Below are 18,906 nucleotides of genomic sequence, written 5' to 3' on the forward strand. Positions count from 1 at the left end.
CTGTAGTTTGTTAACAAGAAATGTGTGGAGTGGTTGAAAAATGAGTTTTAATGACTCCAACCTAAGTGTATGTAAACTTCCGACCTCAACAGTATGTTTCAGGAAAATTTGATTTTTAGCATTTATAGCAATGGTTTTCAACTTTACTGTAGGGTTGGAATGTATTTCGGTGAAAATTGAGTTTGTGGTGGCAGCTGCAGAGAAGTATTTGGGTGTGCGAGACTCAGAAGAGTTACAGGGTGTGTTAAGTGGTGATGTCCCATCTATTTCAGGTTGGCATGAGGTAGGACTAAATATATTTAAATAGTGGAGTAGGGTGGTGTTATTTTTATTTTATTGATTTTTTAAACATTTGTTTTGTGATTGTAGTGTTAGATGGTAGGGTATTTATAGTTTTTTATTTATATTTTTTTTACCAAAGTATAAGGGAGTTATACTCCAGTCTAGTAGGTGGCGGTAATACAACACATTGGAATTCAACCGCCGTTAACCTCATCGAGGAAGAAGAAGAAGACCCGGAAGTACTTTTTTATTGTTGTTGACGAGATGCTGATGTCATCTTGTTGAATGAAATAGTTAGCTAGTGAACTAAAATGTGACAGCATCGACTGCGTAATCATAACGTTAATTTTGTCTAAATGTAGGCTTTTAAATCTCAGGGAAAATGTCACGTTTAAAGGATCAACTGGCCACCGTCATGAGGCTTTTAGTAAATGCAGCCGTGGTGGAAATAAGTAAATTGTTGGACGAGTGCACGAGTCAAAACGTTTCCAACGAGTCACAGAGGCAGTGCACTGGCCCTGGGACTGAGGTAAGTGGGTCACAAGCAGAGTTTACATTTGCCTAGCTAACCAGCCTGCATTGTGTTGGCACGGACGTGTGTGTTACATAGGATAAATTGTATGGGTAGCTAACCTTAATTGTTTGTTTGACATTATTATGTCAAATGTCTTGGGTCAGAAAATTGGCATTGAGACTAGCTAGCTCAGAAGTTAAGAAAAGAGTCAGTGTCATATGTTTGTGTCTTCTCCATATACAGCTGTCTGCCACCATGAAGAGATTGTGCAAAGAGGCCATGCAAAAAATCATTAGTCTCATAGATGAGGATACAGCTTCTCTGCGTCTGCAAGTGTCTGTGTGTCAGAGAGAGAATCCGGTTCTGAAGGAGAATCTCCAGGTGATGGATGGGGACCTGAGGACAACTAGAGGGCTTGGAGAGGTGGATGCAGAGGACAGGAAGACCCAAGGAAAAGACCGGACTAAATGTGTGCGCTTGTCTGATGTCAACAGTGGCATGGTAATCTCCCATATATCCATATCACTGGTCACCAATATCTTGAATATGAATAGGATGCAAATGAGTTGCTATTCAAGGAATGTAGCTAGCCTATGTTGGAGGTCAGAGAGAGAGAGAGTGTGTGTTTGGGGAAGGATACTTTCCACTGATTTATTATTTCACGTCTAGTCTTCAGAGACGGAGGAGGAATGTGCCGAATGGATCACGTTGAAGGAGGGTACGCTGCAACAGGACACCCAGACAGGACACACACATGACGACACAGGTAAGTAGTTATGAAGTCACCTTTCAATACGTTCAGAATGGTCTGAATGTAGACAACTGACTGCATTACATCTTATATTCACAACTTAGAAAGTTGAAATTAAATGCTGAAACAGCAGCATAACAGCAGTGATATTAATATTGAATATCTACTGCCCAGATGGAGAATCCAGGACAGAGGCCGGGGAGGATGCTACTATTGAACACACCTTGGAGGAGGAGATTACTACATCACTCTCACCAGCAAAGGCCCAAGATGACCAAGACTTAGAGCCTGCTGCGCCCACAGACATATCCAAGGATGCTAAGATGGCGGCTCCCACAGTACGTCAAATGAGACTGCGTGCAGTGAGACGCACAAAGGGCCAGAAATCTGTCAAAGGAGACAAATGTTTAAGCTGTGTACAGTGTGGGAAGGCTTTTAGTAAACTAAGTAACCTGAAAGCCCACCAGGTTGTCCACACAGGTGAGAGGCCATTTAAGTGTACGCAGTGTGGGAAGGGCTTTACAGCAAAGTGCAGTCTCAAAGTACACCACGTTATAGTCCACAAAAGGGAGAAGCGATTCAAGTGCACATACTGCGGGAAGATATTTGGCACCCAGAGCCAGCTTAAAGAACACCAGGTGGTTTTCAAAGGAGAGAAAGAGAAGGTATTAAGATGTACTTTGTGTGCTAAGGCTTTCCCTGCAAAATGTAGCCTCAAAGCTCACAGAATAGCTGTACACAGAGGAGAGAAGAGATTCAAGTGCTCTCAGTGTGGGAAGGTTTTTGCCAGGCAGAGAGATATGATAGTACACCAGGGTGTACACACAGGAGAAAGACCATTTAAGTGTACAACGTGTGGGAAGTCTTTTACAGCTAGACGAAGTTTAAATGTACACGTTCTGACTGTACACAAAGGAGAGCGACCTTTCAGCTGTGACATATGTGGCAATAGATTCAGCCAGAGAAGTGGCCTCAAGGCTCACCGAAGGACCCACACCGGAGAGAAGCCCTACATGTGTGACCAATGCGGAAAAGGCTTCAGTCTGAAAAGTGCCCTAAATACCCACCACGTAGTTCACACTGGTGAGAAAGCATTTAGCTGTGAGATCTGTGGCAAATGTTTTAGTTTAGCGCCTAACCTCCGCAGACACCAGCAGACTCACTCTGGTGTTAAAGCGTTCCCCTGTGACATATGCCAGAAGAGTTTCACTCAAGCTAGTCATCTCAAAGTCCACCAGCGCATTCACACAGGTGAGAAAACGTTTGTATGTGACGTATGTGGAAAGAGCTTCAACCAGAAGAGTTCGCTGATGATCCACCAGAAGATACACAGTGGGGACAAACCCTATGACTGCTTAGAGTGTGGAAAATGCTACCGGTCTGCAAACTATCTGAAAAGGCACCAGGTGACACACACAGAGAAAAAAACTCACTCTTGTGAAGAATGCGGAAAGAATTTCCACTCCGCTACCAATCTCAAAACTCATTGTCGGGTCCACACAGGCAAGAAGACGTTTACCTGTGATATATGTGAACAAGGGTACAGTTCCCTGAGTTACTATAACGCTCACCGGCTCATTCACACTGAGGGGAAACCATTCAGCTGCACCATGTGTGAGAAGCACTTTGCCAAACAGCGTTTCCTCAATCTTCACCTACGCACTCACACTGGAGAGAGGCCACATACCTGTGACCTGTGTGGGAAGAGCTTCAGTTTTGCACAGAACCTTGTTCGCCACAAACGTGTGCACACTGGGGAGAAACCGTTTCTCTGCATTCTGTGTGGGAAGACTTTCAGCCAAGCGAACAATCTCAAGGCTCACCAGCAAGTGCACACTGGGGAAAAACCATACAACTGCTCCAAATGCAGGAAGAGCTTCTCCTGTATGAGAAATTTGAAGGAACACAAATGTATTGAAGTTCAACAACAAATAGTGGAAGTGACTGTTGGAGACTCTCACAAGTACTGTAATAATATATGAATAATGGCACAATACCAACACACCTGCCTAATTGGAGCCCCTTAGCAAAACATGCTATGAATGTTGCAAATCCATGTAGTAATTATAATTCTAGAATATCTAGCTATTACACAAGCTGCATAAATGACAAGGCAAGCCTTCTACTGTACGTCCATGGTCCTTCCATGGATTCCCCCTGATTTTATATTAGGATGGTTTGAAATGTGCATCACTGTTGCTATCATCATGTCTCTCAGGTAACCTGGGCCTAGTCTATTGATAAGTACTACTATGTTATTATATGTTTGTAATATGTATGTAGCATGTCCATATTTCAACCCACATGCACCAGTAGTGTTGCAGCATGAGTATTTTACAGTATGTTGCAATACATTTGCTCACTTTACAACTCGGGTAACAAGAGGTGTTTGACTTGTGTTTAAAAATATTCAGAACTTTGAGTTTTTCAATTTAAATGATTATACAAAATTCTTGCAACCAATAGAATGAGTAAAAGTAAAGTGTACCCCCATATATACAAAACACAACTCAAACACCTCTTGTTACCTGAGTTATAAAGTGAGCAAATGTATATATGGGGGATATAACAAACCCAGCTCTACAGATTTTGCTGCCAAGAGACCGAATCCTTAGCTCATTTGTTTTGGTACTGTCCATATGTAACTTGTTTTTGGTCGCAGGTTCAGGAATGGCTGAAGAATTGCAACATTTACCTGGAGTTAACTCTGCAAATATCACTGCTGGGTGATCTGAAAAGTCATAGTCAATTGATCAATAATAAAGTTATAATACTCTAAGCAAAAATGTTTATCTTTAATGTTCAATCTATACAAACTATGAAAATAGAAAGGTTCAGAACTTTTGTGAAACATCACAGCAGAGTTGAATGGCAAATAGGAATCAAAACTGGATGGTGTTCAGAGATAGATGGGAGGGGTTGAGGGTAGCTAAAGGGGAAAAAAACGAACAAAACATTTATATAGTATGTATAAGCTGGAAGTAGAAGCCTAAGTGTTGTTGTCCATTAGTGTACTCCAATTAGGAGAGGGGTGGTAGGGTTAGGGGAAAATAATAAAGGTAAATGTATAAAAATATTTTCAGTGCATTCGGAAAGTATTCAGACCCCTTGACCTTTTCCACATTTTGTTAAGTTACAGCCTTATTCTAAAATTGATTAAATCGTTATTCCCCCCCTCTTCAATCTACACACAATACCCCATAATGACAAGGCTAAAACCACCATGTTTGCAAATGTATTCAAAATAAAGAGGAATATTGCATTTACATAAGTATTCAGACCCTTTACTCAGGATTTTGATGAAGCACCTTTGGCAGCGATTACAGCCGCAGGTCTTCTTGGGTAGGACGCCACAAGCTTGGCACACCTGTATTTGGGGAGTTTCTCCCATTCTTCTCTGCAGATCCTCTCAAGCTCTGTCAGGATGGATGGGGAGCGTCGCTGCACAGATATTTTCAGGTCTCTCCAGAGATGTTCGATCGGGTTCAAGTCCGGGCTCTGTCTGGGCCACTCAAGGACATTCAGAGACTTGTCCCGACGCCACTCTTGCGTTGTCTTGGCTGTGTGTGTGGGGTCTTTGTCCTGTCGAAAGGTGAACCTTCGCCCCAGTCTGAGGTCCTGAGCACTCTGGAGCAGGTTTTCATCAAGGATCTCTCTGTACTTTGCTCCGTTCATCTTTCCCTTGATCCTGACTAGTCTTCCAGTCCCTGCCGCTGAAAAACATCCCCACAGCATGATGCTGCCACCACCATGCTTCACCGTAGGCAGTGGTGGAAAAAGTACACAATTGTCATACTTGAGTAAAAGTAAAGTTACCTTAATAGAAAATTAATCAAGTAAAAGTGAAAGTCACCCAATAAAATACTACTTGAGTAAAAGCCTAAAAATATTTGGTTTTAATTATACTTAAATTTCAAAAGTAAATGTAATTGCTAAAATATACTTAAGTATCAAAAGTAAAAGTATAAATCGTTTCAAATTCCTTATGTTAAGCAAACCAGACGGCACCATTTTCTTTTTTATCTTTTCTTACGGTTAGCAAGGGGTACACTCCAACACTCAGACATAATTTACAAACAAGGTATTTGTGTTTAGTGAGTAGAGATGACCAGGGATGTTCTCTTGATAAATCTGTGAATTGGACCCGTTTCCTGTCCTGCTTAGCATTCAAAATGTAAAGAGTACTTTTGGGTGTCAGGGAAATGTATGGAGTAAAAAGTAAAGTATTTTCTTTAGGAATGTAGTGAAGGAAAAGTTGTCAAAATATAAATAGTAAAGTACAGATACCCCAAAAATCTACTTAAGTAGTACTTTGAAGTATTTTTACTTAAGTACTTTACACCACTGACCGTAGGGATGGTGCCTGGTTTCCTCCAGACGTGACGCTTGGCATTCAGGCCAAAGAGTTCAATCTTGGTTTCATCAGACCAGAGAATCTTGTTTCTCATGGTCTGAGAGTTCTTTAGGTGCCTTTTGGCAAACTCCAATTGGGCTGTCATGTGCCTTTTACTAAGGAATGGCTTCCGTCTGGCCACTCTACCATAAAAGCTTGATTGGTGGAGTGCTGCAGAGATGGTTGTTCTTCTGGAAGGTTCTCCCATCTCCACAGAGGAAGTCCAAAGCTCTGTCAGAGTGATCACCGGGTTCTTCATCACGTCCCTAACGAAGGACCCCCCCGATTGTTCAGTTTGGCCGGGCTGCAGGCTCTAGGAAGAGTCTTGGTGGTTCCAAACTTCTTCCGTTTTAGAATGATGGAAGCCACTGTGTTCTTAGGGACTTTCAATGCTACAGGATGCACCTGAGCTCACTTTCAAGTCTCATAGCAAAGGGTTTGAATACTTATGTAAATAAGGTATTTCTAACAACCTGTTTTCGCTTTGTCATTATGGGCTATTGTGTGTAGATGATTTAAAAAAGTATATATATTCATGGGCAAAAAAACATAGACACTGGACAGAGGAAGATTGGAAAAAAGTGTTACGGACAGACGAATCTAAGTTTGAGGTGTTCGGATCACAAAGAAGAACATTTGTGAGATGCAGAAAAAATGAAAAGATGCTGGAGGAGTGCTTGACGCCATCTGTCAAGCATGGTGGAGGCAATGTGATGCATTGTTGGTGGTAAAGTGGGAGATTTGTACAGGGTAAAATGGATCTTGAAAAAGGAAGGCTATCACTCCATTTTGCAACGCCATGCCATACCCTTTGGACGGCGCTTAATTGGAGCCAATTTCCTGCTAAAACAGGACAATGACCTGCTCCAAACTATGAAATAACTATTTAGGGAAGAAGCAGTCAGCTGGTATTCTGTCTATAACGAAGTGGGCAGCACAGTCACCGGATCTCAACCCTATTGAGCTATTGTGGTTGCAGCTTGACCGTATGGTACGTAAGAAGTGCCCATCAAGCCACTCCAACTTGTGGGAGGTGCTTCAGGAAGCATGGGGTGAAATCTCTTCAGATTACCTCAACAAATTGTCAACTAGAATGCCAAAGGACTGCAAGGCTGTAATTGCTGAGAGTCAAAGCTGAAGGTCTCTGCCTGGAAGAGGAAATCCAGGGTGGAGGACTGGTTAGGTTGCTGCTTCCTCTATTGGCAATTTAAAATGCTCTGAAGGAACCCCTGTCAGAGCGGAGACTTCTCCTGGCCCTTTGCCGTCTTCCCCAGGTGCAAGGAGGTGGTCACCCTGCAGGAGAGAGTTCCTGTAGAGCAGCCTACCTCCAGGATCACTCATTTCAGGGTGCTCTGGGCAGACTTAATCAGTGAAGCCAAAGATCTCCACCTACTGTAGAACTCCAGGGTGGAGGACCAGTCAGACTGCTAGTTCCCCTACTGGCAGTTTGAACTGCTCTGCAACAGCAAATAATGGGCACATTCCTCTGCCCTGACACGTGCCAGATCTTACAACACCTGGATAGATATTTTACATATCAGCTAATCACATCAAATGTTACAGTAACCTGTCAGTCAATGACACAGTCGATGATATGGCACGCAACCATTGGTTGAAGCATGCAAAGTCTGAGCAAGAGAACGCGACCAGAGTAACCCCAGGAGTATGTGCATTGCACAAAACACCAAAAAGTTTAGGCATAATGACATTTGGCAACATCACAGTTGCTTAAAGGAGCAATCTGCAGTTGAAACAACAACAAAGTGTTCACGGTTTTGGAAAAAAGCTGAGGGATGGGGATGGAGAAATGTTATCATTCTTAAATTCATAGACAGAGCTATGGATGCAAGGAGTAACCATCCATATATAAAAAAAATGTATTTTGGCTCATGAGGCATTTCTAATCTATATTCTTCAAGAATCAATAGGTACATATCATTAATTTATGAGTCCAAAAATGGATGAGGCAAATGCAGATTGCCCCTTTAACGTTACGTTACAAAACGTGTGAAAATAAACAAAAGTAGAAAACACAATGGAATCTAAAGTAGCATACCCCATTCCCTGATGATGCACTTTTTAAAACCAAAATGTAGAAAATCAGCCCAAAATGTGGGAAGTGTGCACTCGTTCACTACTCATTAACTACTTCCCACACATCTAAATGCATTGGAATTGTAGAGACATGGGTTTCCCCCACATTTGTTATACCAGTCATTTCCTTTCAAATCAGTGAAGGAAAGTGAACAAGTGCCCACTTTGGGAGGGAGAGATATAATTGTGAAATTGCCCGTGTCACGTCCACGTTGAGCAGATCATTAATTATTAAGAAAGTGGTTTGTTTATGTTTCTACCATTGTGGTTAGATGGAGTAGGCCAGGGGTGAAAGTAGATGTAATTTCATCCCGATATGGGACCTCATGCACCAACAATTTTTATGTACCTAATCATAGAATTACGTATAGGATCCCTATTAATTGAATAGGATCTCTGTAGGCCTAGTCGTAAAGATTTCTCATTTAACTTTTCAAATGTATTACCTTTTACTGTTGAATAAACACAACCAGTTTCCATTTGATTGTCAAACAATCACTTCAAAGGGCTCCTTTACTAGGCTACCCGCTCACGTTCATCCACTCACAACCTATTTCTAGTCTCCAAACAGTGATGAATGGAAACAGACATCTTTTACACAAAACACCAAAAAGTGTAGGCATAATGACATTTGCCGATTGTCAGTTGGCCAGATTTTTTACGTTTTTATTTTTATTTTGCAGGGATGCAGTCCCAGAAATTACCTCCTTACGTTCACTCCTGGAGTAGGCCTACAGCTTCATCTAGTGGTCGCGTCGGGGAACAAATCATCAGTATCACCACAGGGCAGGGCCAATGAGAGAGTGTTGAATTTAGTCAAGAAAAAAAGGAATTGCTATTTTGATAGGTGAGGCTTATTGGATCTAATAGAAGTTTCGTAATGCTTAGGTTGTTACGAGTGTGAAGTGTGATGCAAGTCACATCGCGGCAATTTTGAGAAAAGCACCTTATATCAGAGTTCAAAACAGTCTATGCATACCAGTGGAGGCTGCTGAGGGGAGGACGGCACATAATAATAGCTGGAACAGAGCAAATGGAATGGCATCAAACCATCTGTTTGATGTATTTGATACCGTTCTGCTCGAGCCATTACCTGGAGCCTGTCCTCCCCAATTAAGGTGCCACCAACCTCCTGTGATACATATTCATGGAAATAGCATGGCATATCACTCTCCATTGAATACAGGTGGTTGACGTCAAAACCCCTCATAGACTATTCAAAAAGTATTTAAATAACAAAATGTATCCACCAATCCAAAGAGAGGAATAGGCGGGAGCTTGACAGCCTGATGGTCTGCTCTACGGACGACGAATTCCATTGTTAGGGCGGAGACACCAGCATCTCGTAATTATATCCAGTATCTGAAAATATTTGGCATGGGTCCTCAGATCCTCAAAAGGTTTTACAGCTGCACCATCGAGAGCATCCTGACGGGTTTGCATCACTGCCTCGCATGGCAACTGCTTGGCCTCCGACCGCAAGGCACTACAGAGGGTAGTGCGTACAGCCCAGTACATCACCGGGGTCAAGCTTCCTGCCATCCAGGACCTCTATACCAGGCGGTGTCAGAGGAAGGCCCTAAAAATTGTCAAAGACTCCAGCCACCCAAGTCATAGACTGCTCTCTCTGCTACCACACGGCAAGTGGCACCGAAGCGCCAAGTCTAGGTCCAAGAGGCTTCTAAACAGCTTCCACTCACATGTCATAAGACTCCTGAACAGCTAATCAAATGGCTACCAAGACTATTTGAAGGTATTTGAATTTTTTTTGGTAGGTATTTTCTTAAAACTGCATTGTTGGTTAAGGGCTTGTAAGTAAACAATTCACTGTAAGGTCTACACCTATTGTATTCGGCGCATGTGACAAATAACATTTTATTTTATTTATCTCTGGCAGTATGTCGTCTCAAAAATATCTGTAATGCACACTCCACAACAGAAGGTGGCGTTGAACATCAATGATCTAGAGACAGCAGCTGTCGCCTGACGTAGAAGAAAAAAATGCGTATTGCGAAAAAGGTGTCCACTAGGAAAGCGCGTCGTATACTGTAGATATCACTACGATATCCTGTATTTGTCTGTCTTTACAACCAATCAAATGATCAACCTACTCATGTAGCGAGCTTCTTACTTTAAACATCATTCTTGGATAATAGAGTCATAGTAGAAGAAGTCTCATTTCAATATGAATGAGCCAGAGGGACTGCGGTTCAGGAGACTGAACAGACCACAGATCATCACAGACGAATTACAGGAACCCCAATACAAGGGCACCAGGTAAGCTATCTTACTCAGTATTGATATTAACATCAGTTACTGCTTTCCTTGCTACTGTAGTATTGCATCACGCCACGATGCACAATCAACCACTGTGTATCAGACTGCATGATTCTCATTTGCGCTTCCTAGCTGATGGCAGATGTAGAGGTAAACAATCCATATCTAGGTCAGTTTTACACTCACTGACTAAAGGTAAAAGTGGATGGACTGAATATACAATTACTTTGCATTATGCATGCATGGTATGAACCAAACAGTAATAAATGGAGAGAGCATTGACCAGCATGCACTTAGTGTAGGCTATTGACAGTAAGGCCTATTCAGGTTTTTCATAGATGCGTTCCCTCTGAAAATAGATACATGTGCATTCTGTGTGTATGTTTTGAGTACTGTATTATCCACTGTTGACCAGAGTTCATGGATCTCCTCAAACACCCAATAACAAATTGATATTAAAGCTACAGTCTGGGATCTGGGAATCGGTTCAATATACCCATTGATTTTTGAAGAATGTAACTTAGGCCTATGCCTGAGGACACAACTATCGTAACTTATAACCCCAAATATAAAGGTTTAACAAGAACGTAAAGCAACAATGTATAGCTTATATCATATGAATGCCATAGACTGTCAGTCCTTGCATCTAGTCCCCTGTCTATGAATTGGGGCGGCAGGGTAGCCTAGTGGTTAGAGCGTTGGACTAGTAACCAAAAAGGTTGCAAGTTCAAATCCCCAAGCTGACAAGGTACAAATCTGTCGTTCTGCCCCTGAACAGGCAGTTAACCCACTGTTCCTAGGCCATCATTGAAAATAAGAATTTGTTCTTAACTGACTTGCCTAGTTAAATAAAGGTAAAATAAAATAAAAAATTTGAGAGAGGTAACATTTCCTCAGCTGTATAAAAAAGTGTTTAATTTATCAATGTTTTGTTTTTCCCAGTACCTATAGTGGAAAGGTATTCCGTGTGATCCTGGTGACCCTGGGAGGATGCCTGATCCTTCCATTGCTTGTAGTCTTTTTTCTGCTTGAGTCTCCTATTCACCCCGAGCTGCTTAGGTGAGCTGTCAAGAATTTAATTCCTTCTCTCTTTTGTTCTCCTGGTCTTTAGAATCATGTTCACTCTAATGTCTCAGAAATGTATTGACTTCAAGGAATGTTGACATTGACATTTTTAGTCATTTAGCAGACGCTGTTATCCAGAGCAACTTACAGGAGCAATTAGGTGGTGTCAATGTAAATTGTCCGGTGGCGATTGTTATGAATTGTTCAGTAGTCTAATGGCTTCGGGGTAGAAGCTGTTGAGGAGCCTTTTAGTCCTAGACTTGACGCTCCGATACCGCTTGCCGTGTGGTAGCAGAGAAAAAAAGTCTATAACTTGGGTGACTGGAGTCTCTGACAATTTTATGGATCCAGTTGCAGAGGGAGGTGTTTAGTCCCATAGTCCTTAGCTTAGTGATGAGCTTCGTGGGCACTATGGTGTTGAACGCTGAGCTGTAGTCGATGAACAGCATTCTCACATAGGTGTTCCTTTTGTCCAGGTGAGAAAGGCCGGTGTGGAGTGTGATTGAGATTGCGTCATCTGTGGATCTGTTGGGGCGGTATGCAAATTGGAGTGGGTCTAGGGTGTCCGGGAGGATGCTGTGAGCCATGACCAGCCTTTCAAAGCACTTCATGGCTGCCGACGTGAGTGCCACGTGGCGGTAATAATTTAGGCAGGTTACCTTCGCTTCCTTGGGCACAGGGACTATGGTGGTCTGCTTGAAACATGTCAGGGAGAGGTTGAAAATGTCAGTGAAGACACTTGACAGTTGATCCGTGCATGCTTTGAGTACATGTCCTAGTAATCTGTCTGGCCCAGCAGCTTTGTGAATGTTGACCTGTTTAAATATTTTGTTCACATCGGCTACCGAGAACGTTATCACAGTCATCCAGAACAGCTGATGCTTCAGTGTTGCTTGCCTTGAAGCGAGCATAAAAGGCATTCATCTGGTAGGCTCGCGTCACTGTGCAGCTCGCGTCTGGGATTCCCTTTGTAGTCCGTAATAGTTTTCAAGCCCTGCCACATCCGACGAGCGTCAGAGCCGGTGTAGTAGGATTCAATCTTAATCCTGTATTGACGCTTTGCTTGTTTGATGGTTCATCTGAGGGCATAGCGGGATTTCTTATATGCATCCGGATTAGTCTCCCGCTCCTTGAAAGCGGCAGCTCTAGCCTTTAGCTCGATGCGGATGTTGCCTGTAATCCATGGCTTCTGGTTGGGATATGTACGTACAGTTACTGTGGGGACGACGTCATTGATGCACTTATTGATGAAGTCGATGACCGAGGTATTCCTCAATGCCATTGGATGAATCCCGGAACATATTCCAGTCTGTGCTAGCAAAACAGTCCTGTAGTGTAGCATCTGCGTCATCTGACCATTTCCGTATTGAGCGTGTCACTGGTACTTCCTGCTTAAGACTGTTTAATCAGCTTTATAGCAAGATACTTTTGAATCAGTCTGCATAGTCAACATTTCTGCTTACTTTTCAACTTTCTGGAAATCGGTTTGTGGAAACTATTATGTACTAGTCCTTCTCACAGATCCCACTCCACTGAATGACTAGGCCTATACTACTTGTATAACATACATATTATGTAGTATATAGTATGTAGAATGGTTTCAGTCATCCCGTATCAATAGAATTGATCATGTAGGCCTAGATGTTCTGATGCAAAGACAAAATGCTTAGCCAAACATTGCTTTTTCAGTAATTGCTTAATTATTGATTGAAGAAAGAGGGATGAGGCACTCGGCTCAAAGTTTGAATGCGCGGTTGCAATTTTCCCTGAGGCGCTTTTTGATTTTGTTTCCTCATTTGTTTCCTCTTGTCTTTTCAGCCTCAATGAGCCGCCCCTTATGTCTGGCTGTTACGAGCCCAACTTTAAGCTGAGGGAGGCACAGCGGCTGTTTGAGGACCAGCTTGTTGGCCCAGAGTCTATTGCTAACTTTGGAGGTCAGTATGGGACTAGAGTATTCCAGCTGGAGTCTCGCCACATGACAATGTCTTTCATATCTTTCACCCAGTTTGTTTGGGCTTGTGTAATTTGTGGCGATTCCACAGTAACAGCAGTCTGATAGTTCAAAGCTGAGGGGGCAGTGCTGGGGTAATACTGTCTGGATGGCTGTGTTGACCAATAATAGCAGATGCTTAAGTTTCCAAATCTGCACATACTCCGTGGACTTAGTGACGGACAGGTATTTGGCATGACACATTGTCACATTTGATTTGACTTGTGCTTTGCTAGTTTACCTTTGCAACGGTTGTTCTATGCTGATGTCCAACACATTGCCTTTACGTTTGACCAGTTTCAACATACACATTTTGATTGTTTCTCTCTCTCTCTGTCTATAGATTTGATTTACACTGGTACGGCTGATGGAAAGATAGTGAAGATTGAGGGAAAGAGCATCACTGTTATAGCCAGACTTGGCAAGCCACCCTGTGGTAAGTGAGTAAGGGGCTTTGACTCTCACATTGTGTCCATCTGATTTCATAAGCTTTCATTGCACAATGTTGTCTCTACCCTCAACATGACACGATTTAGACAAATGACCCAACAGTTCCCATTGCTCAAGACTGGAGATTCAAATGCTCATTCATAAGCAACTCTTAGCAGGTGCATTTCACTCATGCCCTTTATGGATTGTTTTTATGCTTACACAACAAGGACAGCTTAATGCACAACAGGCCTAGCATGTTGGCTCAAAACTGAAAAGACATGTCAAGAATAGACTCAAGCTCTAACCCAAGCATTTGCTCGTATTAATCAGATTAGCCTGTTCAAAATGATTGAAATAATTGCTCCCAATAAATGATCAATTACTTTACATACCACATGTCCACTGTGTTATGTGCTTTGTTGTAGATGGATCCCGTGAACAGGAGCCTAGCTGTGGACGACCCCTGGGTATCAGAGTGGGTCCTAACGGCACCCTGTTTGTAGCTGATGCCTACCTGGGGCTGTTCAAGGTCAACCCTGTCACAGGTAAGCAGCACACACAGCAATGGCATCACAGTTCTCTATTCCTTATAGGATCGATTTTAATATCAATAATGTGACAAAGACCTGTTTGTTTTTTGCAAGTTATTAAATATTTGTTTTAGATTTTCCAACAATTTCACCTTTTACTCAGTTTAGTCAATTTTGTTCAATATACTATCGTCAAAATAACAGTGCTGGATTATGCAAGTCATTTTAGTGTTTCTTTGACTCATTACAAAGGTGAGGTCACTAACCTGGTGTCGGCTGGGCAGATGGTTGGGGGCCGGAGGCTCTCCTTTGTCAATGACCTGGATGTAACGCAGGATGGGAGGAAAGTGTACTTCACCGACTCTAGCAGCAGGTGGCAGCGCAGAGACTACCTTCATCTCATCATGGAGGCCACAGCAGATGGACGGTAACTGTTACCACAGAACATATGGAGATCCTTGAGCACATTCTAATAGCAAGGTCTTGTCTACTTTGTCAAGAGTTTCTATTGATATTTGATATGCATATTGGTTCAGGGGTCTCCAACCTTTTGTAGCATGAGAGCTACTTTAAAAAAAATTAACATGTTGTGAGCTACTCATTTTTTCTAGCTTTCAATAGGCACATTCTTCTCTTCTCCTCTCCCCTGCAACTCTTCCCAGGTCCTTAGTGTACAAGAGAAAGTAGTGCACTGTTTTCTGACATTATACCTGGTACAATAATGGCTAATAAACAAGAAAATCCCTATAAAGCCCAATAAAAAAATTACTGATTTTATCTCCCAAATTATGTTTTATATTTTCCCAAATTATGTACTCTCAGTTTTATTTTCTTGGTTTTAGATATTCTAGTTTTTCAATCTCAAAATGATAATTTTGTAGAGAGACAATGACATTGAATCTTCTGAGTCCATGTCAATGCTTAAATCACATCAGGAGACAATTTATTTTATGTCTGGAAGGATTTTGGAGTGTAATTCCACTTTAATTGCACATCTGGCCCTTTTTAATTTCTCATCTAGCGAGTGAGGAATGTGCCATCTAATGTGCCTGTCTATCGATGGTTCTGTACTGCTGCTGCTCATTTCATGGCAAAATGTACAAATAACAGATACAAATGATATACTTACTCGTGATATACTTCTGCCAGGTAAGCTTACTTTACAGTTAACATTTAATTGAGAAGGTTTTGGGGAAAGTATTTCTGTAAATGAATTGGCAGATATTGTGTTAGGTTTGGCTTTTTAAGCCAATAGTGGCTAACCAGGGGTGAGATAATGTCAATGTTGCGCTGCTTAGATAGTAGCTGGAAGCTCACGGTGTCTGATACTTGTGATATTTGTTTATGACAGTTTGCGGTGGAACACTTGAAAATTGCATGTACTTTCAGAATTGTTTGGCGAGCTACTCATAGGTGGGCTGCGAGCTTCTGGTAGCTCGCGATCGACCTGTTGGAGACCCCTGGTATAGGGCCGTGTCATATTTGAATCATGAATTTTCTAGAATGAAAGCTATATCCCTTACTTAAAAGCATTTGTGTTGATACATAATGCGGTTGATACATAAACCTTACATTTTTAAAAAATTGAACACTTTATTAAGACAACAACCTGAAGTCTGAGCGAGCTGTCCGTATGTAACCCTTTGTCTGTCTTCTAGCGTGTTGGAGTATGACACAGAGACCAAGGAGGTGACCGTGCTGATGGAGAACCTTCGTTTTGCCAACGGGATCCAGCTTTTCCCTGATGAGGAGTCTGTGCTGGTGGCTGAGACCACTATGGCTAGGATACGCAGGTACCGTAGAGTTGATCCTCCTGAGGAACACAACCATCCTTCTTTAACTACTGCACTGAGTGACAAAATGCTTCCCAAAGGGGATTGAAATGTTCTTTAGTTATCTCATGTTTCATCAGATGCTAGGTTGTTGTGTTGCCGGCTTTTTGAACGTGCTCCAAGTGCGCCAACAGGTTTTTAAAGATGATTCTCTGGTTTTCATTATTTTCTCTCTCCCATATCAAGATTTCATGAATATATGTTGCCTTTGTAATATCAAACGTTTCTAAAACCTGCCGGGAGCACAGTCGGTTCTCCTAAGACTCACATGTATAAATGATGCAAGCGCACTGTTGCCTCGGTAACAGAGCCCCTTGCCTGAGCAGAAAGACAAAATTGGCTTGTCCTTCCACTAATTTTGGAGGTGAGGGGGAATGAGTGGGAGGGAGGTGTTCATTGTTTGTTCATTTCAGCCCGTATGCTAATGCAGACAGTTAGGGGAAGTTTTTTTATTTGCTGACTGTGCAGAATGGAAATCAGTAAGTTGATTCCCTGAAAAATTCCCTCTTTAAAAAAAAAAAAATGGTATTTTAGGTTTCCCCAGCAAGTAGATTGTCTCCCTCCCATAACTGCTTTATAATAGTCATAAGTAGTGCATATTCTTTTGGCTTTATCTATGCAGACAGTTTGCTGAGTCAAATCCCCTGCTGTTGCTAAGAGAGCTGAAGCTGGCTTGTTTTTCTATAACACAGACGTCAAAGTATTGTGAAGACTGCTCGTACAGGAGTTTTGTCAAATGTTTTGAATTGTTTCCCATAATAGCTCTGTTACCTGTCACACATACCATAAGCATGAGGCAAGCCATTTTAACCTTAATCTGCATGACAGAATGGACTTTCTTTCCCTCATCTCCTGAATTTCCACGACTTTGTTTCTGACTGTGTCCGTGCAGGGTCCATGTGTCAGGTCTAAATAAGGGAGGAATGGACACGTTTGTTGACAACCTTCCTGGTTTCCCTGACAACATCCGTCGCAGCTCCTCTGGAGGGTACTGGGTGGCCATGTCAGCTGTGCGGCCCAACCCTGGATTCTCCATGCTGGACTTCCTGGCCCAGAAGCCCTGGATAAAGAAGCTAATATTTAAGGTAGATGATATGACATGTGATAGCATATGGTATTATATGATATGTTGTAAAACAATATCTTTGTTGTCCATTTACATGGAAGTTAATTTTAATCCACCAAAAGACTAAAGGGAGGATTGACGTGTCCTATTTACTGTGACTATAAGTCTGGTATTCATTCCTGTTAGTCTGTTTCTTGGGTGTTTTTGCATACAAGGGTTTGGGATCTTGCTAGCTGGAAATCTGCCTAACAAATTTTCGAAAGAATACATACAGTATACCTCATTCATTGTGACCATGAGACCATTTTGTTAGACTGTCTCTTTGTGTGATCTCTACTTCAGTCTGGTTTTGGTGATAAGACTCACCCCCCTCTCCCTGCAGCTCTTCAGTCAGGACGTGCTGATGAAGTTTGTGCCTCGCTACAGTCTGGTGATCGAGCTCCAGGAGAGCGGAGCGTGCATGCGTAGCTTCCATGACCCCCACGGCATGGTGGCAGCCTACGTCAGCGAGGCACACGAGCACGACGGCCACCTCTACCTAGGCTCCTTCCGCTCCCCTTACCTCTGCAAGCTGGATCTCAGCAAGGTTTGAGCCGGGAGCTGAGCACAGCCGCTGTCTCGGATAAAACCCATATAGTGTTGCTTTCTGATGAAAACCACTCATCTCCAAAACAGGAACTTTTCAGGAAATGGAAAAAACTGCCATATTTTCCCATTAACATACTATTATGAAGCTATTTTGAATATATGTTCTTGGTCCTAGAGTCATGAAATGTTCAGAGTACATTGAGGGGAGTTACTGCTTTCAATACGTGTAAAAAACAAATAAAATGGAGAATAGATTTTCATCAGACAGCAATATGTTCCACACTGTGAGACTGCTCTCTGCCTACCTAACACCTCCCTACCTAGTCTTTCCCAAAGGAGTGTTTTCCAATAACAGATACATTGGAATTGATCAGAATGGCTTAATGCTTGATGTGCTGCGTTTGCATTGCTTTTCGCCAGCTTCAGGAAAACATGGGCGAGTCGTCATTAAGTAGCTGCACTACTGAGGCACATTTGACTGGGATGCATTTGCATCCTTTCTAGTCTTATCAGCCCACAATGAACTATTAACCCTTTAACGTCTGTTGACATGTATGATGGTGTGTTTCATTTGGAGCTCAAGTGCTTTTTTTTTACCAAGCATTCCTTGGGCCAAATTGTTTGTGCAAAAATCCCCATGTTGTAAGGTACTTTGTTTTTCTGGTCTGTTTTGTTGAAATTAGGTGCCAAATTTGTTACTTGTGTGAACCATTCAGTACTGAGCTCTCATCTCACCCCTAAATATAACTGACAATGTTATTCTTGTACTTCAGACTTCATTTTATCGGTAGAAATACCGACGTAAAGAACACTGAATCTGTATTATTTTAGGAGTACCACTTTAAACTGATTTGTGTATATTTAGGTATCCTAGACCTAGTTGATCATACTAAATGTGGTGAGAAATGAAATAAGTATGAATCATTTCCCCTGATTTTGTTTATTGCACAACTGCTTTACGGAATGTCTATTTTCTGCTCAATGTGGAATGCTGCCGGCCTTCAGCTGAGCTTCCTTTGAATTAAAACAGTTTGCCTAATAATGAAAAACATGACACTTCTAGTGTGTTTATATACACTACCATAAAATATT

General features: G+C 42.1%; 2 protein-coding genes across 2 annotated transcripts; both read left to right on the top strand.

Annotated features, from left to right (window-relative positions):
* Window positions 1–491: 491 nt before the first annotated feature.
* LOC129852263 (oocyte zinc finger protein XlCOF6-like) lies at window positions 492–4,801 on the top strand. Its single transcript, XM_055918260.1, has 4 exons — window positions 492–811; window positions 1,040–1,297; window positions 1,466–1,562; window positions 1,722–4,801. Exons 1-4 carry the CDS (start codon window positions 665–667, stop codon window positions 3,527–3,529), a joined length of 2,310 nt encoding a protein of 769 aa, XP_055774235.1. The 5' UTR covers window positions 492–664; the 3' UTR covers window positions 3,530–4,801.
* Window positions 4,802–10,007: 5,206 nt separating this feature from the next.
* LOC129852279 (adipocyte plasma membrane-associated protein) lies at window positions 10,008–18,865 on the top strand. Its single transcript, XM_055918261.1, has 9 exons — window positions 10,008–10,311; window positions 11,254–11,370; window positions 13,195–13,310; window positions 13,710–13,802; window positions 14,224–14,343; window positions 14,581–14,755; window positions 15,987–16,121; window positions 17,053–17,245; window positions 17,609–18,865. Exons 1-9 carry the CDS (start codon window positions 10,220–10,222, stop codon window positions 17,816–17,818), a joined length of 1,251 nt encoding a protein of 416 aa, XP_055774236.1. The 5' UTR covers window positions 10,008–10,219; the 3' UTR covers window positions 17,819–18,865.
* The last annotated feature ends 41 nt before the right edge of the window (window positions 18,866–18,906 follow it).

This window comes from Salvelinus fontinalis, chromosome 1, assembly GCF_029448725.1.
Source record: "Salvelinus fontinalis isolate EN_2023a chromosome 1, ASM2944872v1, whole genome shotgun sequence".
NCBI lineage: Eukaryota > Metazoa > Chordata > Actinopteri > Salmoniformes > Salmonidae > Salvelinus > Salvelinus fontinalis.